The sequence below is a fragment of the Babylonia areolata genome, chromosome 12, assembly GCF_041734735.1.
Source record: "Babylonia areolata isolate BAREFJ2019XMU chromosome 12, ASM4173473v1, whole genome shotgun sequence".
Classification (NCBI taxonomy): Eukaryota; Metazoa; Mollusca; class Gastropoda; order Neogastropoda; family Buccinidae; genus Babylonia; species Babylonia areolata.
Genome location: NC_134887.1, coordinates 4706534 through 4732690, shown reverse-complemented (window position 1 = coordinate 4732690; position 26157 = coordinate 4706534). Strand labels below are relative to the sequence as shown.

Below are 26157 nucleotides of genomic sequence, written 5' to 3'. Positions count from 1 at the left end.
CAGAAAAGACGCTGATCGGCCAATCTCTCTCAAGACAGACTGGAAAATCAAACTCAGCTGTGCCGGAGCGTCTGTCACGGACGTCTGAGACGATCAACTGAGGTCCTGTGTGCAGCATGTACTTGGGGCACTGTAAAATAGCCCATGGCAGCGTACTAAGTGTATCAGTGTTGCCCTGGCCCAGGCTGGCTCTGGCAACATTCTCCGGCACAAATACTGGGAGATACACAAATCATATATGCATGTACTCAAAGCCTAAACGCGTTGGTATATGCTGCTGGTCAGGAATCTGTTTAGCAGATGTGGTGCGGCATACATATGTACACACACACACACGCACACACACACACACACACACACACACACACACACACATATACATTTATATATATGTATGGATTTGACTGTACACAATGGCCCCTCGTTGAGACATTTTTGTTTGTTTGAGTGTTCTATTTCAATTTATCAGTGTTGTTATCTTGTTTTTTTTTCCTTTTTTCAGCAGACATGATGCAGCATAATAACAGAAACTGAAACTCTCCATGGTTTTTCTTCCAGTCCACCATTATCTATTAAAAACAAACAAAAAAACAACTACCAAAAACACACACACACACAACCCCCCCCCACCCCCCCCACCCCCCAAAAAAAAACCAAAAAACAAACAAGTGTTACTCGTAAATTTTATTTTTTAAATTTCCTTTTAGTTTATCTATCCAGTTTTGACTATTATGTATTGTATTTTTCTTTTTATCTATTTATTTATTTATCTATTTATCAAAGTATTGTGGGTCATGCATGCAGCAAGAGACAAGGGACGAAAGGAAGAAAATACCGACGTTGCCAAATAATTTCCCATGTTGTCTCCCTTGAAGTTGCGTGCGCGTCCAATACCATTAGAAACGCGTGCCGTCTGCCTCGAGAGCATCCGGGAACTTGTGCCATAATCGTACTTTTTTTTTTGGCCCTGGCGAGAACCCAAAGCTTCAGCTTTGATTACAAAGCGTAACTTCACTCGATAGAATGTTGTCGCGGTCAGTGAGAGCCGAAACCCGCAGTCGGGCAAAAGAAGACATCAAGAGAGTGATCAATGCCATTGATAAAGTGAGGAAATGGTGAGTAGACTTGTCGAAACCTGGGGGCTTCTGTCTACGTCGACTTCCAACCATGTTATGTGGCAGGGTAGTGGCGCGTCAGTGTCTTTGTTCTTGTTGCCATCGTTGATAAGTTTGACGATCGCTAGTGGCATGGGTTGGCCTCCCTCCCTCCCTCCGCAAAGCGCACAGCGGCATCGGTAGACACGTGGTGCTATTTACACCTTGTTTCAAAGCAGTCAGACGGAGAGGGAAGGCAAGGGGGGCAGTTCGGTGGCATTTTGTGAATTGTAGGTCAGGCTGCCTTGGCTTTGTACACCCAATGGCGGACGTAGTGAATTTTTTTCCTCTTTCTCTGTCTAGGCTTGTGTGAATCTTTGCCTTTTTCCATCTGGGGATTATCGTGTTTTGATTAACTACAGAAAACCTCTAATCAGCATTGAGAGTACATGTTTTGTCACTTTCGCTACATGGTTGATTTCATACGGATTTCGAAAGAACGAAAGTCGAAGCAGTCACAAGAGATTGTCTGCTGCTCATATACAGAGCTGAATCAAGACAAGTTCAGTTTGTGTTCTGATCACAGTTATGATTTCGGGTTTTAAACGATCTTTACTAAACAAATAGTAGAGAGAGTTACCACTCTGACTTTACTATTTGTTAATCATTTCATCTGCAGGCCTCATTATCTGTTGATCTTTACTAAACTTGTTTTTATCTGTTGTCGCTTGTGTTTTTGTCCTTGCATTTAGAAAAGAGCAAAAGTACATGATCCACACTAGACCACAGTTATAGTTAGTTTTGTTAGGTGCATCTCAATATCATTTTTGTTAGAGCAAGTAGTACAGTTTACTACTTTGAAATGAATGGAACATATATATATGGAATGGATTTTTGTGTATTGCAGGCCAAACTTAAGAGTATCTAAATAATTGTTTTGAATAATTAGGATGAAATGATTACACAGTAACACACACATGCAATAAAAATGTTTATTTAATTGACACATTTAAACAAAGTAATGAAGTTTCATATAATTGGTTTGGTTGATCATCCCATTTTTTTTAAGTAAAAGATTGATTGTCTACTATGTTCTTGCTTTGCCTTTCCTGGATGCTAGTTTCACCATGTCCAGTTTGGTTTGTTTACATTGCCTTTTTCAGCATGCTTTAAATCCTGGCACCAGAGAGATTTTTTTTTTTTCTGAGTCAGTGTCTGTTGTTTATTTTGGCAGGCTGACTGAGTGACAGTTTCAATGGAATGTATGATGCTTCAGATTTCACATATATATAAAAAAATAAAATAAAAATGCATGTGCGCACAGAACACACATAGTGATGATGCAGGAATGGGGACCTGCTCATGCTGTCACACACACACACACACACACACACAGACACACACACACACTCGCTCACTCACTCACTCACTCACACACACACACACACACACACACACACACACACACACACACACACACACTATCTCTCTCTCACACACACACACACACACACACACACACACACAACCACCTACACAATCTCAACACACTCATGTATGCATGTATGGAAACTGGATTTGAATGAAATATGAAAGAAATATAAGCTGTTAGCTGTTTTGATTTTCACTTTCTCTGCAGACTGAAGTACCAGTTGTACAGTACCAGACCAGCTAATGTAAACTTGTGAGTTATAACTAGTGAATGTTGTAGAACAGTGCAGATTTAAGTCATTCTTGCGTCCGGTAGTGGTACAATTAAATTATTAAAAAAAAATAGTTATCAGTTTTATTTCTTTAAAGAAAAGAAAATCTGTTGCCTTTGAAGAAAAAGGCAGCAAGATGTATAGGGTTTGCTGAAAAAAACCACCATGTACCAACATCCACTTAGTATTGTTCATGCACTGGGGGTGGATTGGGGGGTGGGAACCTGAATCACATATGAAGTCATGGGATTGTAAATTTGTGACATGTTCTTGGAAGAGCTGAAACATGATTTCATTTCACAGGCAGCTTCAAATCTTGTTGGAAATTCTGCTGTACTTTTTGATTCATGTGCATGCATTGCTGATTGACTGTTCAGCAGAACAGTAATTTGAGTCAGCAGACTAAGAGGGCAAAACAGAACATTTTATTTGCATTGGGTTGCCCGGTTTGTATAGTATGAATTGTAATTCTGCATTTGTTCTTTGCCCCCTTTTCAAGAACAGGTTAAACAAATTATAGAAGTGGTGTGTATTATAGAGATTTTCACCCCTCCCCTCCCTCCCGCTTTTGTAATAGATAATGAACCATTCATCACTATATAGCAACATCAGAACATGAACATCATTCAGTCAGATTCTGACGGGTCTGGCATTGACTCTGGTTCCACAAGACACAGCAAAAGGAGGAGGAAAGAATTGGTATGGAAGCAGAACAGCAGGGAGTCAGGCTGGCTGCCTGAAGAAAGCATCTCTGATCAATACTGCTGCATGGGCGGCTCGCAGACTGGGCTGGCCTTGCTGCACAGAATAGCTTTTGACTTCCCCCCTCCAGAAATCCTCAATACTTTTTGTGCGTGTGTGTGTGTATGCGGGTTTATTTTGGGCTCAGAGCCAAGTCCAAAAGCGTGGGCGGGGAGGTGGAGGGTGGGAAAGGAAAGAGAAAGAGAACAGATGGGAATTACCCAGTTACTATGATTGTCAGGCGTACCACCTCGTTAGGCCTGTCGCCGAGAGAGAGAGAGAGAGAGCTGGGCTGCCACAAGAAGGCTTGGGCACAGGGGCTATTTTTAGACAAGTGGCAAGCCGGCAAAACATGAAAAGGAGTGGAGGGAAGGTAAAGGGAAGCGTGTGTGGAAAGGGAGGCGTGCGTGTGTGTGTCTGTGTGTGTGCGTGTGTGTGTACACACGCTGGCTGGCTCAGTCATTGCATATTCCTTCCCTATTGTGTGCTGAGCAAAACAGACTGGTGGGCTCGGCTTTAAGCTATCAATACAGTTGACATGTTGAGAAACGGCCAAGCAAGGAGTAACACAGGCAGCACACCAGTTAACGCTCACCTGTGAGGGGGTTGGGGGGGGGGGGGGGGGAGGGAACACCTGTGTGGTTGGTACAGGGGAGGGCGGTGTTCAGTGTTCCACCAAGTTCAGGTCATGCATAACGTGCAGGCAAGCATGATCCACACCCCTTTACATTGTGTGGTGTGAGTGTGTGCGTGTGTGTGACACAAATGTCCATCCACTTCCATTGTGGAGAAGAGCTGTGAATCATTTTATGTACCTGCGCACACACACACACACAGAGTTCAAATCGTTGGTCAGGGCAAGAAATTCCCAGATGAGAAGATTGAAAAAAACCAACAAAAAAACAAACTCTATTTACATCCCCTTTAAGTCTGCATGCCCTCCTTAATGAAAGAGACTTTGCTTAATTATTTTTATTTTATATTATATTTATTTAATAATTTTTGAAAATTTATTTTATTCTTTAATTTGATGACAATTTTTTTTTTTATACCTGAGAATATTGGGTTATGCTGCTGGTCAAGCATCTGCTTAGCATCTAGATCTGGTGTAGCGTATATGGATTTGTCCCAACGCTGTGACACCTCCATGAGTAACTGAACTGAACTGAAGAGACGCTCAATCAGTGAAAGTGATGACTGGTTGAGCTATGACAAGTCATCAGATTTGGTTCATTACTTGAGAGGTTTAGTTATTCCATAGGAAAAGAGGACGTAATTGTTTCATTACTAAATAATTATAAGAATAGATAAACAGCCCCACAGAAAATTTCAAGTCAGATCTGCCAGTGACTGGCTGCCTTCACAGAGCATGTCTTGTCACTCTCAGTGAAAAAGGGGAGGGGGAAGTGTAGGTGGTCTGCACTGAAGTTTACAGCTCAGTCACTCTTCCACTGACACAGTCAGGCCTTGGCTGCCCAGCAGACACATGTGGAGAGAGCATTTCCACCTGTCTGCCAGAGGGTTTTGTTGTTCTGGATAGTCTTTCAGGTGGGTATTTTTGACTCACTTGTGTAAACAAAGTGAGTCTATGTTTTAACCCGGTGTTCGGTTGTCTGTGTGTGTGTGTGTGTGTCTGTGTGTCCGTGGTAAACTTTAACATTGACATTTTCTCTGCAAATACTTTGTCAGTTGACACCAAATTTGGCATAAAAATAGGAAAAAATTCAGTTCTTTCCAGTCATCTTGTTTAAAACAATATTGCACCTCTGGGATGGGCACAAAAAAAAAAAAAAAGAAAGAAAAAAAGAATCCTAATTACTTGCAAACTGCATTTACTGTTATATTTTTTGTATTCTCAAACTTGGCACTTTGACCTCTTATTCTGACACAACAACAAGAGCAGTCATTATTATCATTTTTTGTTCAAACAGGAACTGCTTTTGCTAAGCATGGAATTTTTATTTATTTTGCAAACGTTTTGGTGCAGATTGTAAAAAAGGGAAATTACTCTGTAATTAATGCTAGGGGACTTAATTTATCACAGGTGAGTCTTGAAGGCCTTGCCTCTCTTGTTTATCCTTGTAGGTGTTGAAGACACCTGTTTTGATTCCCAGCCACTCCTGCTCACAAAATTCTATTCCCACAGGGCATTAATGAGCAGTCAGTGTGCTTGTTCTTTTTTTTCTTTTTCTTTTTTTAAAATAATTTTCTTTTTATTATTATCATTATTATATCATTATATCATTTTCATTGGAATATCAACATTTTTCTCAGTATCTATTTTTTGTTTACTCTTAACTGACACTGAACAGATCTCAAGTTAAATCATTTTATATCTTTTCCCACTGCAGAATAAAGAAGACGTGTCTCATGTAGTTTTATTATCTTTACTTTCAGAATATGAGATGTGTCATAGTGTTTGCACACATTTCGGTTATACCTGTGACTTCTGTATATATGTGTTTTTGCTTTATCAAAATATGATTTTATCAGTGGGTTTATGGGCATGAGATTCTTCAGACATCTAAAATCAGAGAGTAGCATTGGAATGTTGCGGGCTACGTACATGTGACTTTCACCAAGTGTTGTGAAGATGATGAAGTGGTGTCAGTTTGAAACCAAAATCCTCCATCCTGTCTTTGGCTGAAGTTTGTGTATCGGAAGTAACTTTTCTCAATCTTGTCAGTCGCTCTTTCTCTGTTTTCCCTCAGTGTGCAGACAGACTTTGATGCAAAACATCTGATTTGATTTAAAAACAACAACAACAACAACACACACACACACACACACACACACATGTATAAAAGAAAACAACCACTGTCTTCAACATGAAATTAAGTTATAACTGAAGTTATTTAAACATTTATCATTTCCTGGTATTGTTACGTAATGAAAGTCTTTGCTGATCCCACCCCCTTTATAATTGAAAGCTATTTCTCTCTCTCTCTCTCTCTCTCTCTCTCTCTCTCTCTCTCTGTGTGTGTAACTGTGTCTGTGACTGTGTGTCTGTGACTTAGTGACCCTGTGTGTATGTGTGTGTGTGTGTGTGTGTGTGTGTTCATACCCACACATTTTCGTTGCAGAACATACATGAATCATTATTTTAATCATATGTAGTTTGTTGTTTTATTACAAATGTAAGTAAGTTTAATGAAGATGGTACTTTCCCCCATCATGTTGACAAAACTAAGCTTTGAAATTTAAACAAAGTTAAACTTAGTTAAAGCTTAAAATGATGTGTTCCTTTGCCACAGTGTATAATGTAAAATTTTTTTTTTTTTTTTGCTTGTGCAGGGAAAAGAAATGGGTGACTATTGGCGACACAACTATGAAAATTTTCAAATGGGTTCCAGGTGAGTCTTGTTCCCTTCAAACTTCTGCTTTTATTTCATACCGAAAATAGTATCTGTCAGAATTAACTGTATCCATCAGTACTCATTGAAAAGTTATCAAAAAGAAAAGAAAAAAAAAGAAAAGAAAAAAGACAAAAAAGAAAGAAAAAAGGAAGAAACGAAAAGATTAAAGAAAGTAGGATTGAATGATGGGTCAGTGACAGCTGGTAGAGACTCACAAGAGAACATTACTACTCATCTTGTTAAAAGTTTTGTTCATTAACAGTAACATTGTTTGCCAGTGGTGAAGTGAGTGCTGTGAAGAGCACCTGTAGAAGATGACTCGCTTTGCGTTAACGGTTGGGTGAAAAGAGAGAACAGAGACTCGCTTTGCGTTAACGGTTGGGTGAAAAAAGAGAACAGAGACTCGCTTTGCGTTAACGGTTGGGTGAAAAAAGAGAACAGCGACTCGCTTTGCGTTAACGGTTGGGTGAAAAGAGAGAACAGAGAAATCTGTTGTGATAAACAGCAATACAAATACAAATACAAAAGTGGCGTGGTGGCCTCATGGAAGAATCTGAGTGCAGGGGATCAAATCCCTCACTTGCCAGCATATTTTTGATTTTCATCCCCCAGTACTAGACCCTTCATGGTGGTCTGAACGCTAGTCATTCAGATGGGATGACAAAACTGAGGTCCAGTGTGGGGCATGCCTTTGCCACACGTGAAAGAACATACTCATACTGCAACAAAGAGGCTGTCCCTGGCCAAACTCTGTAGAAAAATCCGCTTTCACAGGAAAACACATACACTCGCAGGCAGAAAAGAAAAAAATGGAAAAAATTGGAGTCTCTGCACTGGAGCAACGTACTCTCCCTGAGGAGAGCAGCCTGAATTTCACACAAACTAGAGAAATCTTTTGTGACAAAAGATCAATACAAATATCACTCACAACACAACACAATACAATATGATACAATACAAATAAAATATTTGTTTAAAAACAAAAAAATTGCATTCTCAGTTTAAAGCAAAAAGAAGAAAACACTGATTCAGAGTAATTAGTGACTGGAATTTAAGTTTAAATGATTTATTCTTGTTAACTGGTAAGCTGAGGAAGAAAGGGCTTAAGTTACTTAATTAGTGAATTGTTGATGAAGGAGAGAGGACTTAAGTTACTTAATTAGTGAATTGTTGATGAAGGAGAGAGGACTTAAGTTACTTAATTAGTGAATTGTTGATGAAGGAGAGAGGACTTAAGTTACTTAATTAGTGAATTGTTGATGAAGGAGAGAGGACTTAAGTTACTTAATTAGTGAATTGTTGATGAAGGAGAGAGGACTGAAGTTACTTAATTAGTGAGTTGTTGATGAAGGAGAGAGGACTGAAGTTACTTAATTAGTGAATTGTTGATGAAGGAGAGAGGACTGAAGTTACTTAATTAGTGAATTGTTGATGAAGGAGAGAGGACTGAAGTTACTTAATTAGTGAATTGTTGATGAAAGAGAGTAAGGATATACTGTCACTGGATGCGTGTATGTCTGTGTGTGCTTTATTTTCTTTTTCTTTTTTTTTTTTAATGTAAGGCTTTGAGTTTCTCTGTTTATTGATTGCATTATTTTAGTGTTGGTGTGTGTGTGTGTGTGTGTGTGTGTAGGAACTGTTGAGTTTTAAGCAGCCATCATGTTTACCATATTTTCTGCAGAAATGTATGTTGATACTTGATCGATAAATGATATGAACATTTTTATCATTATGTGCAATATTGGATGATTGTTTTCAGTTTTAAACATCACACAAGACATAAGAATATATTCTGAATGATGTTTTGCTATACTGCATTAGGTGTCAAATGAAATGACCAATGATGATGTTTCTTTTCCCAGTGACCTCTTCAGAGCCAGCACAGGTAAGAGAATTTTCATCTCTCCATCAAAGTTATTACCCTTAAACTAGTTGACTGTCCAGAAAGCAGTTCAAAAAAGTTTTTGTAATTTAATTTTATTTAATTTTTTTTTTTATCCACAGAAATAATTTAATGTAATGTGTCTCTCTCTGTGTCTCTTTAGACTTTTTTCCCTTTCGAGGGCTGGAGAAAGCAATTGTTTGCTTACTCTAATGCCATCGGAAATAAGATCCATTCATTCATTTATCATTCATTTATTCCTGCCTTCCTTCCTTCCTTCATTCATTCATTCTCTCTCTCTCTCTCTCTCACTCACTCACTCTATCTCTCTCATTACCATATTCATATACGTTATTGTCATTAATGCAGGTATCATGATTATGTACTTGTAAATGCTACTGTGCAATTGAGTGCATTTGAATTTCATGTATGTTTTTCTATAACCTTTTGTTATCTTGTGAACATTTTGATTTCATTTCTTTTTGCCCTGAGGGCTGGATGTAAAAAAGCATTTGCATGCTTATTCCACTTCCCTCATTAAAAAGATTCGTTCGTTTCGTTCTCTGACTGTTTTTTGCTTTCTCTTTCTATCCCCTCTCACTTCAGTCACACACTGACCTGTATAATACCAAACAGTAGATGTGGCCCAGTGGTTCGAGTTGCAGATTTATACCAGGACACTTACTTCCTCCTCTTCCAGACCTTCAGTGATGGTCTGGTGCTAGTTACTTGGATGAGACGATCAACCAAGGCCTCCGAGTGCAGCATGCACCTGGATCACATAAAAGAACTTGCAGCAGTAGTACAGGTTGTCTCTGGCAAAGCCGCTTTGATAGAGAAAAACGGCAGTGAAAAACAGCAACAAAAAACAAAACAAAACTTGAGACGGGAATATAGGGGGGCAAAGGTGTGATGGTGCACTGCGGAAACGCTATTTCACTTGGGGCAGCATCCTGAATTTTACACACAGAAATCTGTTGTGAGGTAAAGCCATGATACTCTACATAACTCTGTATGACTATGAAAATTTTATGCAAAACAGATCTTTGGAGAGAGTAGGGGCAACTGTCCAGCACACACACACACACACATATATGTACCGGTACACACATACACACATGTGTACTCATTTACATATGTAAACCCACACAAACACACATTGTTCACACTCACAGACACACGTGTACACACAGACACACACACAGACACGCGTGCGCACACGCATACACACACACACACACACACACACACACACAGTGAGAATGATACAGGAATTTTAGGTTGTATTTAAAATTTCCTGACTCGTTCAGTCAGAACTGCAGTTCATGTGTCTTCAGACCAGGGTCTTCTTCGCACTGAGATGAAAGGGAGAGAACTGCATTCTCTCAATTGCAGCCCCAAACTGGATTGTTGTCATCTATATCAGTTACAGAAATATTGTTTTGTTGTTTTTTTCAATTTTTGGTTTTTGAATACATTTTTTCAAAAAGATAAAATCTGCAAAAATTAGTTGATAAATTTTTTCAAATTTTTTTCATGGATCAGTGGTGAGGTGGGAGGGTGGTGGTGGTGGTGTTCACTGAAACTATTTGGTATTATTTATTCATACTGTTTGTGGGCGTGTGTGTGTACATGCCTAGTGTTGTGTGAGCATGCGTGTGACCGTGTGTGAAACTAGATGCGTTTTTGTGTGCGCATGCGTGCACATATATGACTAAGCAAGCAGGCAAGCACGCAGTCTGTGCGGGAGCAAGCGTGTGGTGATGTGTGAAACTAGACGCGGTTTTGTGTGTGCATGCATGTGACAAAGCAGTCTGTGTAGGCGCATGTGTGTGATGATTTGTGAAACTAGATGTGTTTCTGTGTGTGTGTCCATGTGGTCATCTGTGTGGGAGCATGTGTGTGACAGTGTATGAAACTAAACGCATTTGCTTTTTGTGTGTGCATGTGTGCGTGTATCAAAGTATGTGACTGAGCACTCTTTTCAAATGCGTACTTCACCTCTTGCAGCCACGCGTAGGGATCCGCTCAGCTCCTGTGAAGCACACACGCGGCGGGAAGAAGGGACAGGTGGACAAGGAGAACGTGAATAAAGAATTCTCTGCCTCTACCAATGGTAAGTTTTGGACAAGGAGAACATGAATAAAGAATTCTCTGCCTCCACCAATGGTAGGGTTTGGACAAGAAGAATGTGAAAAGGAGACTGTGAATAAAGAATTCTCCACCTCCACCAATGGTAAGTTTTGGACAAGGAGAACGTGAATAAAGAATTCTCTGCCTCCACCAATGGTAAGTTTTGGACAAGGAGAATGTGAATAGGAGACCGTGAATAAAGAATTCTATACCTCCACCAATGGTAAATTTTGGACAAGGAGAACGTGAATAAAGAATTCTGTGCCTCCACCAATGGTAGGGTTTGGACAAGGAGAATGTGAATAGGAGACTGTGAATAAAGAATTCTCCACCTCCACCAATGGTAAGTTTTGGACAAGGAGAACATGAATAAAGAATTCTCTGCCTCCACCAATGGTAGGTTTTGGACAAGGAGAACGTGAATAAAGAATTCTCTACCTCCACCAATGGTAGGGTTTGGACAAGGAGAATGTGAATAAAGAATTCTCTGCCTCTACCAATGGTAAGTTTTGGATAAGGAGAACGTGAATAAAGAATTCTCTGCCTCCACCAATGGTAAGTTTTGGACAAGGAGAATGTGAATAAAGAATTCTCTACCTCCACCAATGGTAGGGTTTGGACAAGGAGAACGTGAATAAAGAATTCTCTGCCTCTACCAATGGTAAGTTTTGGATAAGGAGAACATGAATAAAGAATTCTCTACCTCCACCAATGGTAAGTTTTGGACAAGGAGAACGTGAATAAAGAATTCTCTCCCTCCACCACAGGTAAGTTTTGGACAAGGAGAATGTGAATAAAGAATTCTCTGCCTCTACCAATGGTAAGTTTTGGACAAGGAAAATGTGAATAAAGAATTCTCTCCCTCCACCACTGGTAAGTTTTGGACAAGGAGAACATGAATAAAGAATTCTCTGCCTCTACCAATGGTAAGCTTTGGACAAGGAGAACGTGAATAAAGAATTCTCTCCCTCCACCACTGGTAAGTTTTGGACAAGGAGAATGTGAATAAAGAATTCCCTACCTCCACCACTGGTAAGTTTTGGACAAGGAGAATGTGAATAAAGAATTCTCTCCCTCCACCACTGGTAAGTTTTGGACAAGGAGAATGTGAATAAAGAATTCTCTACCTCCACCACTGGTAAGTTTTGGACAAGGAGAATGTGAATAAAGAATTCTCTCCCTCCACCACTGGTAAGTTTTGGACAAGGAGAATGTGAATAAAGAATTCCCTACCTCCACCACTGGTAAGTTTTGGACAAGGAGAATGTGAATAAAGAATTCTCTCCCTCCACCACTGGTAAGTTTTGGACAAGGAGAATGTGAATAAAGAATTCTCTCCCTCCACCACTGGTAAGTTTTGGACAAGGAGAATGTGAATAAAGAATTCTCTACCTCTACCAATGGTAAGTTTTGGACAAGGAGAACGTGAATAAATAATTCTCTACCTCCACCAGTGGTAAGTTTAAGTTTTTCACGGAGGCTTCACCACATTCCCACAAATTCCACATATACACTTCACCACATCTGCTAGGCAGAGACGCCTAACCAGCAAGCAGCATAACCCAATGCGTTAGTCAGGCCTTGAGTGCATGCAGGCAGATATATTTGTGTGCCTGTCGTAGTGGCTTTCTTCTGCCGAATTTTGCCAGAGGACAACACTTACCTTGCCGTGGGTTCTTTTGAATTTTCAGAGTGCCAGGTGCGCACTGCTCCTCATCCGAATGACCTGACACTCAGTTTGATTTTTCCAGTCAGACTCGGGAGAAAGCGCAGGAGTGGGAATCGAATCCAGACCCTCCTGGACACAGTAGTGGCAGATGAGCGACTTAACCATTCGGCCACCTTCCTTCTTCCGGAATGCAGTGCAGTACAAACCACACTACAAACCACAATGTAGTACAGTGCAGTACAAACCACACTACAAACCACAATGTAGTACAGTGCAGTACAAACCACACTACAAACTACTCTACAAATCACAATGTAGTACAGTGCAGTACAAACCACACTACAAACTACTCTACAAATCACAATGCAGTACAGTGCAGTACAAACCACACTACAAACCACAATGCAGTACAGTGCAGTACAAACCACACTACAAACTACTCTACAAATCACAATGCAGTACAGTGCAGTACAAACCACAGTACAAACCACAATGCAGTACAAACCACAATGCAGTACAGTGCAGTACAAACCACACTACAAATCACAATGTAGTACAGTGCACTACAAACCACAGTACAAATCACAATGCAGTACAAACCACACTACAAATAAGTACAATGCAGTGCAGACCTCAGTGCAAATTGAAGTTCAGTACAGTGCAGTGCAGACCTCAGTGCAAATTGAAGTTCAGTACAGTGCAGTGCAAACCTCAGTGCAAATTGAAGTTCAGTACAGTGCAGTGCAAACCTCAGTGCAAATTGAAGTTCAGTACAGTGCAGTGCAAACCTCAGTGCAAATTGAAGTTCAGTACAATGCAGTGCAAACCTCAGTGCAAATTGAAGTTCAGTACAATGCAGTGCAAACCTCAGTGCAAATTGAAGTTCAGTACAATGCAGTGCAGACCTCAGTGCAAATTGAAATACAGTACAGTGCAATACAAAACACAGTACAAACTGAAATACAGTACAGCCCTATACAAATCACAGTACAGTTCAGCACAAACCGCACTAAAATAAAGTACAGTACAGTACAATCCACAGTACATATTGAAATACAGTACAGTACAGTACAAACCACAATACATATTGAAATACAGTACAGTACAAACCACAGTACATATTGAAATACGTACAGTACAGTACAAACCACAGTACATATTGAAATACAGTACAGTACAGTACAAACCACAGTACAAGTTGAAATACAGTACAGTACAAACCACAGTACATATTGAAATACAGTACAGTACAGTACAAACCACAGTACATATTGAAATACAGTACAGTACAAACCACAGTACATATTGAAATACAGTACAGTACAAACCACAGTACAAATTGAAATACAGTACAGTACAGTACAAACCACAGTACAAATTGAAAAATACAGTACAGTACATTAAATGGCAATGTGCGACAGGCTCGTCAGTTTACACGGAGGAGAACACGCAGGCGTCCACAGGGTCGTTCGGCAGCAACAGCGAGAACCTGAACGAGGACTCCAACATGTCTTTCCCAGAGAATTCCGAGTCCAACACCATGCCGGAGTATTCCCAGGACTCCAACGACGCTGACCCAGAAATGAGAGTTGGTGAGTGGTGACCTAGAAATTAGAATGGGTGTAGTGATGACTTTGAAATGAGAGTTGGTGAGTGGTGACCTAGAAATTAGAATGGGTGTAGTCACCTAGAAATAAGAGTGGGTGACTTTGAAATTAGAGTGGGTGATTGATGACTTAGAAATTTGAGTGGTGACCTAGAAATATGAGTGGGTGACTTTGAAATTAGAGTGGGTGAGTGATGACCTAGAATTAGAATGGGTGTAGTCACATAGAAATAAGAGTGGGTGACTTTGAAATTAGAGTGGGTGATTGATGACTTAGAAATTAGAGTGGGTGATTGATGACTTAGAAATTGGAGTGGGTGAGTGGTGACCTAGAAATTAGAGTGGGTGAGTGCTAAAGCTCAGGGCTGTATTTGTATTTATTGATTTAAAAAAAAAAATTGCTCTTTTGTCACAGCGGAGTTTACTGTATGAAATTTGAGCTGCTCTGTCCAGGGAAAGTGTGTTGCTACAGTGAGAGCACCACCCTTTTCTTCTTTTCTTTTTTCTGCCTGCTAACGTACTTGTCCAGTTAATCCAGTCTGCAAGCCCTGCTTTCAGTGCCATCTGCCATTTTGCTGTGCGGTCTGCTTTTGAAAAACAATGAGTCCACTCAGATTTCTCTCCTTCTGCACCATTGATAATACCCAACTCAGACACTGCGATCTTCTTCTTCTTCTCCTTCGTTTGTGGGCTACAACTCCCACGTTCACTCGTATGCACATGAGTGGGCTTTTACGTGTATGACCGTTTTTACCCCGCCATGTAGGCAGCCATACTCCGTTTTCGGGGGTGTGCATGCTGGGTATGTTCTTGTTTCCATAACCCACCGAACGCTGACATGGATTACAGGATCTTTAACGTGCGTATTTGATCTTCAGCTTGCATATACACACGAAGGGGGTTCAGGCACTAGCAGGTCTGCACATATGTTAACCTGGGAGATCGTAAAAATCTCCACCCTTCACCCACCAGGCGCCGTCACCGTGATTCGAACCCGGGACCCTCAGATCAACAGTCCAACGCTTTAACCACTCGGCTATTGCGCCTGTCACTGCGATCATGTTCAGTTGAAATTTGGTGTGGTATGCGATATGGTTTCAGTTTGATTCAGTGGTGGACATGAACCATGTTGAATGGAACAATGGTAAAGCTAAAGTGTTGCTGTTTAGCATGATCAGGAGCATTTATTGTGATCATCAATGTTGTCACATGTTGAGTTTGTTGTGACAGGTGGCCCTAAGTTGATGTCAGAATTTCGTTTTCAGACACAGACAGGGTACATACAGCCAGTAAGGCGCTGGGGTCACATTTGAGGGAAAAAGTAGTGCCTTATACTTTTTAGGCCGAAAAGTTTGGTATTTAATTCTCGGTCAGTGGAAAGCCAGTGCAGAGTAATGAGGTGAGGAGAAATGTGATCAGTACATGGGACTCTGAGAGTCAGACAGGCAGAATTGTTTTGAAGTTTTTGAACTTGCTCAAGACAGCCTGTAAGAAGAGAATTACAGCAGTTGATTCTTGAAAGCACAAAAGCAGAAATAAGAGGGGTTTTTTTTTTTTTTGTATAGTTTCAACAGAAAGGTACTGACTTATTCCATTTTTCAAAGCAGCAGAACTTGACACACAGGGCCACAAACTAAAGTGATTTTGATTACGAATGTTATACTGTGACCCACAGATTCCTTTCCTGTGGAATACTAATCTGCTGAAGCTGAGAAATCAAAAGTAGCTGTGTTTTCTGACCTGCCTTTGTGCGGTACCTCTCTCCTGCATGTTGATGCAGTGCCCTCTTTTCTGGCAGCAGTGTGGCGTTCCAGCAAACTGTGTACCAAATGGCTCAGTTTTTTCCCTCTCATTTCCTCTCTTTCTTTCCATTGATTTATTATCTGTTGATGCTTGTGGTCATCTCTTCCAACTGGAAACAAGAATGTTTCGCTACGTAGGTGATTAAGCTGAAATATATAAATGCATGTGCTCAGTTTCTCAAGGCCTGACTAGTGCTTTGGGTTATGCTACTGGTCAGGAGTCTGCCTAGCTGATGTGGTGCATTGTATATGGATTCCTCTCAAGGAAATCAAGCCCAGATGTTAATTGATCAGTGGTCGCTCAGATGTGATACTCCAAGCATGTCATAAACCTTGTCATGAAACTGACGGACGTTTGTTTTTTATTCCAGCTATGAGCATGGTGCGAGAGGAGCAAGAGCAGAAAGCGAAGCAGGAAAGCCAGAACGAAGAAACGAATGGTATGTGATTGATCTTCCATTTCATATATCATGTGCATCATTGGTTTTGTTTCAGGATAATCATTATCGTGGAGATTCCCTTCATCTTTGAAAAAGTCATCTTCACTATTATTATTTCAAAAAAATGTTTGTGAAACATATCCATTTGAGTGTTAACTCTCTCCGGACGAAGGAATGCATGAGCATTCCTACATAAAATGTATTCGGTTTCAGACGACGGAATGGAATAGCATTTTCAAGAAATAAAAATCCATCACGCGCTGTACACGTGATTTTGTGATTAGCCAAGCAGAGTGCGCTATTCTGGGTCACTCCACAATCGAATGGTATGATTGGCCAGCCTGCCATGTGTGGCCCGTCTCGCACACACGCTGACAAAGTCACTGACCGGTCATCTGCTCGCGTGCCAGCCTGTTAGCAAAGCGGGCTCTTCTCAGAATGTTGTGAAGCGAACAAGGCAGTGACGGCAACATTTTAGGGTTGCCGAAGTACTTGAAATGTTACAAACTGAAGGGTCGGACATTGAAGAGGTGGATGATGATGAAGAAGAAAGCAAATTTAATGCAGAAAGCAAGCATGGGTATGGTGATTCGGGGTGAAAAATTGGCAGTATTTTCTACATATGGCAAAACTGTAAAAATAAGATGAGAAATTTGATTTTTTTTTTATGTAATAGTTCAACACGTAATAAACCAGTTCTGAAAGTTTCATTTTCTTACTCTGTATTTTGTTTTTTTTGTAATTTTTTTTCCAAACCTTTACAAATGGGCCGTCTGTGGGGAAAAAAGCAAGGGAGAAAACTTGTCGTCCCGAGTGAGTTAAGAAAGACCAGGCAGTCAAAAAATATGCACACACACATGATTGTGCTCACATCTGCATGCAGTGCAATGATGTACACAATCATTTCAGTGACTATTGTCTAAAAATTTTCATAAATATTTTCATTGATAAGGGCACACTGCATTGTGGATGATCCGAGGATCAGTTTCCAAGCGTTGACAAACAAAACTGATTAAAGTTGTTTTGTGGGCATTTTCAGAAACATCCACACCATCTTTGTAAACCCATGACACAAACAGCATTTCTGTCAAGGACATCTTTGACATTTATTTAATTACTGTTTTCAGACCGTGTCGTGTTGTGGATGTGTTCATGTGTTGGCACAGTGAATGGGGTGTTGACGTCAGTATTGTATTTTGGATATTTTTTGATGGATTGACACAGAGTGTTCAACGTGTTGGCTTACATTGTGATGTGGCTCTTTCCGACATAGTGACACTAGTGTGTTCAGACAACATTGTTTTTGTTGTTGTTTTTAAAAAGTATTGACACAATAAATCGATGTGTTTTTTTGTTTTTTTTTTGTTTTTTTTCCCCCAGAAGTGTTGATAATTTTGATGAATTGACCAAGGGTTTTTAAGGTGTTAACAAATGAGATTGTGTTTGGAATGACATTTTGACACATTAATTTGAAGATATGTATATTGTGACTGTCATGTGACCAGTAAAGGTTGAGGAGCCACCTACAACCTGACAGGCCCCCCGCAATCTAATAAAAGAAAATTTTTTTTAAAAATGGGTCTCTGGATCCTCGCATACTCAGTGAAGTGCAGCCAACACCAAAAATTTATAAACAATACAAAACTTTATTCACTCACTCACACAGACATACTGACAACCAAAACAGCAATGAGGCCTTAACAACTATTTCCCTTTATCCCCCCTCCCAACCTTAGTAACCGATATTACAAATTGAAAAAAAAAATCACACTCGCCCCTTGTGTCCTCCGCTCTCACACATGCACAACCATGTCTGGTTCACGTTGGTCCTGAGACCGATGGTCCATGCCACAGACAAACTGCTAAGATGCCGGCAACCACTGAAGGTCCTAGTCCCCGTGTAGACAGGCCATGCACAGAGGTTATCCAGCAAGGCGGCAGTCTGTCTCCATGTCCGGCAGGGACACATTAGTGACAAACCCGAGGAACACTCGGACACTAGGGAAGGCTGCAGGCACCCAGGAAAATGGCGGAGGCTCGGGAAGGTGGGTTGCATGAATCCAGGAAGACCACGGGCACCTGGGGAACATGCAGGCACCCTCAGAACTTTCCAGAATTGTCTGATGCTCTTCAGAGCTTTAACAAGACTGAGTCAAGAATCAAGCACAAGAAAAACAGGATGCATGTGCTAAAGCAGACACGCAGAGGGGTTTCGCACACACCCACACGTACAGCTGAATGTCTTAATAAAATTGTTTATCACACACACAAAAAAAAAACCCAGATGTGTGCACATAGATATACATAAAGCTGGATCCATAAGGATAGGTAGAGCTATACTGCACTGAAATTGAAGTGTATTTTAAAATACAGCAACAAAAACTGAAATACATATCAGTGGCAGCTCCCTGTCAAAAGAAAAACAAAACAAAACCAACACTCTTCACTCCCTTCCAACATGACTCACCTCAAGAGCTCGTGAGGGGGAAAAAACAAGGACCCAGGAAATGCAGTGGCACTGGAGGCCCCAAAACCGAACCGTATTAGAAAAAAAACAACCCTTTCAAACTCCAAAATGAATTGAGCAGGATTTGAAAAAAACAACCACCTCTCCCTGACCGGGTACAAATGTCAGTGATTAAAACATCTTCAAATGCCCACGACATCGACTAGTGAGTTTTTTTGTCCATCAAACCTGTAGCTCAGCTTAACCTGCAGGTATTCATGCACGAGAAAAAAAAACAACAACCTGAGCTGACCACGAGGGAGGGCAGGAACACACACGCACGCGTGCGTACACACGCACACACACATGCACGCATGCACACATGGAAAGAAAGAAAAAAGAAAAAAAAAAAACAACGAAAATCATGACATATTCGAGGGGTCAAGTTGACCCAAATTTCCTTTTTCTCCCGTCACTGCACTGTCGCACGTGACAGTGACCATGTTCAGCGTGTTGACAAACAGCATTCTGTTCAGGATGTTTTGAAAGAGCTGAGTCATGAACACAATGGATTATAATGTTTCAGCACAAAAAATATGCTTGTGTGTCGACACAGTCTGCTCAGAGTGATTGCATACATCAACACCACATGTTCAGTGATGACATACATCAACACCATTTATTCAGTGTTCACATACATCAACACCACATGTTCAGTGCTCACATACATCAACACCATATGTTCAGTGCTCACATACATCAACACCACATGTTCAGTGCAATCACCTTTCAGTGCTCACATACATCAACACCATATGTTCAGTGTTCACATACATCAACACCACATGTTCAGTGCTCACATACATCAACACCATATGTTCAGTGATGACATGCATCAACACCATATGTTCAGTGCTCACATACATCAACACCACATGTTCAGTGATGACATACATCAACACCACATGTTCAGTGATGACATACATCAACACCATATGTTCACTGCTCACATACATCAAAACCATATGTTCAATGGTCACATACATCAACACATGTTCAGTGCTCACATACATCAACACCACATGTTCAGTGATGACATGCATCAACATTACATGTTCAGAGATGTCATACATCAACATTACATGTTCAGAGATGACATACATCAACATTACATGTTCAGAGATGACATACATCAACAGTATATGTTCAGAGATGACATGCATCAACACCACATGTTCATTGATGACATACATCAACAGTATATGTTCAGAGATGACATGCATCAACACCACATGTTCAGAGATGACATACATCAACATTACATGTTCAGAGATGACATACATCAACACCACATGTTCAGAGATGACATACATCAACACATGTTCAGAGATGACATACATCAACAGTATATGTTCAGTGATGCCATGCATCAACATTACATGTTCAGTGATGACATACATCAACCCCACATGTTCACAGTGATGACATACATATCACACATTATACACCATATGTTCAGTGATAACAGGCAACACTGTGTTGTCAGACTCTGGGCCCCCGGTGCTGGAGCCTGAGACGTCCCTGGATCAGGACGGACCCCCGGCCAAAAAACACAAACCGGAGCAGAGCTGAGATGTGTGGTAGAGTTAGACACACTGGATCTGAGTGGCTGCATGTGTCAAGCGTTCTGTGAACATCATTACATGTGTGCGTCGGTTGGCTTGTGTCACTTTGGTGTGGCTAAAGTGTGTACTGGTCGCTTTTTTTTTTTTTTTTTTTTTTTACTGGAGACAAGAGGTTTGCCTTTTCTGTTTGGATTCCATGGCGGTAGGGACTGATGTGAGTTTAGGGTGTTACCAGTGTGCTGTAATATACTGTGTGGTGTGTGTATGTGTGTGTGTGTGTGTGGTAAAAGAAGTCCCCAGGACTTGGTTTAAAATGTTTTAAAAGTTTATTCAATTCTTTATTCTTTTGGTTCAAAGCTTCAAACAAACAAAAACTAAACATAATGAAACAAACAAAAACCAAAGGATGCTGTAACTTTGCGAGATACAAATTGCATTCTGGAATAACAAATCAGGTTTTGGAAATTGTCTGATTTTTATGTGTCTGTATTATTTTGTTGTTGAGATATGTGGTCCATGTATGAGTGATCCCGAAACAAGATCAGTGATTGTCAGATTTAATGGAAGAAAAAAATGATCAATAATGAAAGATGATTCACATTGAATCTTTGAAACAGTTCTGTTCATGTACATTTAACTTACATCATTTGATTTTGACTTTTTTTCCCCATATGTCAGAAAGGAACCAATTGGAGTATTTGTTGACAAGAGCAGGTGATTACAATTTTACACACACTGATAAACATAATAAAGGATTTTAAAAAGGTGTAAAGGAACCACAGCTTTTAAAAACTTATTTATTTGTGCACAAACTAACTGGTACTACTGGAAATTGGATTTCTTCTTGAACATTTTTTTGGGGGTAAAATCTTGTACGGTTTTTTTTTTGTTTTTTGGTGTGCTTTTGGCCTGTCTTGACAATTTGAAACAATGGAACATTTATATTGTGTGGTGGTTTCTTTCTTTTTTTTTCTTTTTTAAATGAGTACCCTGTACCAGGGGTGAAATCCGTATATATATATATATATATATATATATATATACACTAGTGGTTTATTTATTTATTTATTTATTTATTTATTTTAACTTTTTCTCAGTCCTACACAGATAGTTTGATGGAATGGTTGACACCAAAGGTGTATCCTGTGTGTAGGTGCCTGAATACAGTAATTGTGGCCGTTAAAAAAAGAAAAAGATTGTATGTGTATGTGATGGAGTGGGGTCAGGGGTTGACCAGAATATTTTTAGCCCTGGTATGGTTTGATGTGGTGGGGTGGGCTAGAAGTTATTTTTGTTATTTACCTTTCTTTTTTAGAAATTAAAAAAAACAACTGCTCCTGTAGAATTACAATTTACCTAATTTGGTACCAATGTTCAGAGCGATTCTGATTACATGGATGGAACAGTAGTGAAGTGTGCACAGTTGGGTGAATCTGTAGACCAGGTGTAATGACATTGTCTTGACTTCACTGTTCAACACTTTCTGGTGGTTGAAACTACAACATACAGTCAGTCTCTTGGGCAAAAAAACACGGAGTTTGTGTGATGTGTGGAGGATGTGGTACAGTGGTGATTAAGAGGTGTTGAGGGTGTGAGTGAGTGAGTGTTGTTTAGAATTACGAACTTCCCCCTTTTTTTTTTGTGCCATTATTTCCCCTCTGGACTGCTCTCTTTTTCACTGAATCCATTTACGTTACGTGTTGTGAATTTTGTACATGTACAAATTAAAATTGTGAGTACCGAGCATGGTTTGATGTGCCGGTCTCAGTGAATGATTTGTTCACATGTGCAAATACGCATGGAATGTGAATATTTTCTTCATGTGTTTTGTTTTTGTGGTCCCTGTGCGCTCATATGTTATGTATTTGTGCGGAGGATTTCTCTTCGTTCAGTTATCCATTCCTGTACTGATGTCTATCGTCAATTTGTGTGGGAGGATCTGGAGGAGAGGATGTTGATGTAAGTTTGCAAGGGGCGGTCGTTCAACAGGAAAGACCAGGGCTAGTCTGGAGATTGTTCTGCAAAGATGTGCACACCCATTTACTCCCACACAAAAACGAAACGAATGAACAGACACACACTCTTACTAAAACACAATACATGCATGCACAATTTATTTTCCAAACTGGTGCAGAAATCAAAGAGCACAGTCTGTATTTGCACAGAATATGTCTGCTGAGCTAATTCCCTTCTCTGTACGATTTGGAAGGTGTAAGAAACTGCTTTGCTAACCATCACAAAAAAAACATCAAGGCAAGATTTGAATCATGAAAGACTTAAAAAAAACAAACCCAGACTGAATTTTGCTTCCAATAATACATGGTTACTTTGCTTCTCAGCATTGATGAAGGCTGATTTGTAACCATTCATGAAGAGTTTGAAATAAAATGGGGCTGATATGAGAGGTAAACGTGGACTGATTTAGCTTGCATTTCTTCTTCAAATTGATTAGGGACTTTCCAGTGGTCACTGTCTGTCATGGTCTGTCGTGAGTGATGCAGTCTGGAACAGTCTTCGGGGCAGTTTATTTCCAGTGTTGTTCTTCCAGTTTGCCAATGAGCTGTTGTTCTTGACTGGCATCTTACCGGTTGCTCTGCTTTTGTCTCTTTGTTCTACCTGTTTAAATAACAGCAGACAAACGAGAAGAAAAAGACATGTACACAAATTTAATTACTACCCCTGTCACATGCATTAGACCAAGGGAATACTCGCTAAGAATTTTAGCTTCAAAACATTCGTTTACACAAACTCATGAACTACTTAGTGCTTTCAGATTCTGTGTTCCATTTTCCTTTCTTATCTTCTTTTCTTCTTCTTTCCTTTTCTTCCTCACTCTGTCTGGTCATCAGTTCTGTATCTTCTTCTTTTCTTCTTCTTTCCTTTTCTTCCTCACTCTGTCTGGTCATCAGTTCTGTCTGGTCATCAGTTCTGTATCGTCTTCTTTTCTTCTTCTTTCCTTTTCTTCCTCACTCTGTCTGGTCATCAGTTCTGTATCTTCTTCTTTTCTTCTTCTTTCCTTTTCTTCCTCACTCTCTCTGGTCATCAGTTCTGTATCTTCATTTCCAGCTCTAGCTTGGTCCTACTTTAGTGGGAAAATCTTTACAGTTTTTTTTTCTCTCTCTATGTGTCTTTCCCTTCTGCATTTTCTTTCCTGATCACATCCAGAGAGCAAATGACAGCATAGCTGGATCAACTCTTTGTACGTAGACTCATTGCAAACATCTCACTATTCAAACATGTGCATCTTCTCCCACACGTACAACAACACCAACCAGCTTTTCTCCCACTGACACACAACAGAACAACATGCAGACACGCAATATTCAAAAACTTTAATTATCTCTTGCTTCTACATAATTTAAGAGGTTTTGGTGGGGGTGGGGTCCTGTACTCGACCTTGTACACGGAGAGCAAGAAGAAAGCAAGTACAATGCAATGCGTAATGAAAAATAAGCAGCTATACATTTCAAGGGACTTCTTCTCCACATAACATTCACTTCAACAAATGAGAAACTGGTTGCGGGTGGGGAAGGAGGGGTCAAGATTACTGCTTTACTTGCGTTCATGGTCTGTAGTGTTCCACCTACACTCCCCTATTAATGATGTAGAAAAAATTAAAAAGATTTCCACTTCTTTTCTCAGTTATCAGTCTGTGCTCTCTCTCTCTCTCTCTCTCTCTCTCTCTCTCCACATTAGAATCCTTAAGTGTTCAGTGTTCTCTCTTCCCATATCTCTTGCTCATTGTTTTCCACTATCTTCCATGTTTTGTGAACATTACTGATTGTCACCATGTATTTTTTTGTGTGTATGTGCGGTCTTCTATCTGTTCTATCTGTTGCTCGTCTTTAATTCCAAAGTATTTGTCACATGTGACTTTTTGGGAGTTGAAAGATTTCACTGAAGTTACCCAATTATGTGGTTTAGAATAAGATGAATAAAAGACGAGCGATGGACCCTGTACATGATAAGCAGGTTTTCAGGAAAGAGCCAAGATAAAATTTGTGAAAAAATAATCAGGCTGTGTGTGTTGTCAAGAGTTTTCTTTTTTTTCTTCTATCACCTTCCTTCCTTCCTTTCCTGCCCTCCCTCCAAACACCCAGCCACATCCCATTTCCGACAATGTCCAGCCTCCTTATTGGTGTTCACCTGTCTCACGTTTTGTGAAATTTTGATGTGGAATTTTGTGCAAAGGAGAGTGTCATGTCTTAAACCTGTTTATGTCTAGTGTTTTATCACTTTTATTATATATATATATATATATATATATATATATATATATATATTAGTGAATGAAAAAAATCATGTGTGAAAGATATGGACAGTTATCAAGTGCATTTAATGTCTTCTTATTCTTTCTTTTTTCTTTTTTTTTTCATAAGTGCATATGCTTGACCATATTTGTGCCTGAGATTAGTCATGTGAAGAGGAAGGAGGAAAGAACAAGAAATGTTGTAATTGGAACTACTAAAAGAGAATTCACAGCCATAAGTCAACGTCAGATTCTGTTCTCTTTTTTTTCTCTCTCTTTCTTTTCCTTCTTCTTCTCAGTCGTTCTCTGTCAGTCTCCCTCCCTCTAATTCTCTACCATTTTTATTATTCTGTCTCGACAGTTGTTTAAGCTTTGTGTTATTTCCATTGAATATTGTTAAAATATATGAATCATCATCAGGTTTTTCTTTCTCTTTCTCTCCCCCTTTTCTGTTCTCTCTCATCGCTTGAATAGAAATTTACGTGTAAATTCTGTTTAATGTCTTTAGAATATATTGAACACATGGTTACATTCAGAACGTTAAGCAATAAGTTTGACACAAAGTTTGGTGCTGATGAACTCAGTGATTTTTTTCTCTCTTTTTGTCAAGCATGACTACGAATTACCATGTAATTTTATTCATGGTCAGAGACTAACGTCTTATTCCTCATATTTGACACATTTAAAAAGCAACAAAGCTGGAGAAATTAGCGAGGGATAAAATGTGTTGGACACGTGCCTAAGAAGTAAAAATATTGGTATGTGTATATATATATGTATACATATGTCATTACTTACAGGGAAATTGTGTTGAAGAGAAGAGGACTTCATCAAAATATTGTTGATATGATGAAAATTGTGAATGTTACTTTCTGCAGTGACTTGAAATCATGTTGTTGTTTTTGTGAAAAAAGGTATGTATTTTTACTGCTTTTCTTTCTCTCTTTTTTTTTTTTTTTCATTATTCATCTGCATGTTTTTGTCTGTGTCTTGAAAATAAAAAAAAAGTTGTAAAAATAGGTAGTTTGTGGTGATCATTTAAACCAGAATGAAAAAACACCCACGCATGCAGCCACACACACACACACACACACACACACACACATATATACCTAGATGGATGAGGTAGTGGTGAGAGAGGTGGTAGATTTGTATAGCATTAACCCCGCCCCCCAAAAAAACAAAAACAACAACAACAAAAAACAACCACCTTCTCCCCCCCCACACACACGCACACACACAACAAAAGTGAATGAACACACACACGCACGCACACACACATACTCAACACACTACACCACACACACATAACACACTACACCACACACACACACATAACACACTACACCACACACACACACACACACACACAACACACCCTTCCCAACACCCAAGGAGAGTGGTGAAACCT

At 39.8% G+C, this 26157-nt stretch overlaps 1 protein-coding gene across 1 annotated transcript; it reads left to right on the top strand.

Annotated features, from left to right (window-relative positions):
* The first annotated feature begins 971 nt into the window (after positions 1-971).
* On the top strand, positions 972-21162 carry LOC143288345 (uncharacterized). Its single transcript, XM_076596724.1, has 7 exons — positions 972-1115; positions 6833-6891; positions 8757-8779; positions 10787-10892; positions 14000-14170; positions 16358-16426; positions 20419-21162. Exons 1-7 carry the CDS (start codon positions 1024-1026, stop codon positions 20502-20504), a joined length of 606 nt encoding a protein of 201 aa, XP_076452839.1. The 5' UTR covers positions 972-1023; the 3' UTR covers positions 20505-21162.
* Positions 21163-26157: the final 4995 nt, after the last annotated feature.

What these genes read in the sequence shown, in the direction of transcription:
- LOC143288345 (XM_076596724.1), top strand. Translation starts at nt 1,024, where the DNA reads ATGTTGTCGCGGTCAGTGAGAGCCGAAACCCGCAGTCGGGCAAAAGAA. An exon ending in ATTCTCTGCCTCTACCAATG is followed by an intron (nt 10,893 to 13,999) that starts GTAAGTTTTGGA and finishes AATGTGCGACAG; the next exon opens with GCTCGTCAGTTTACACGGAG. An exon ending in CCAGAACGAAGAAACGAATG is followed by an intron (nt 16,427 to 20,418) that starts GTATGTGATTGA and finishes CTGTGTTGTCAG; the next exon opens with ACTCTGGGCCCCCGGTGCTG.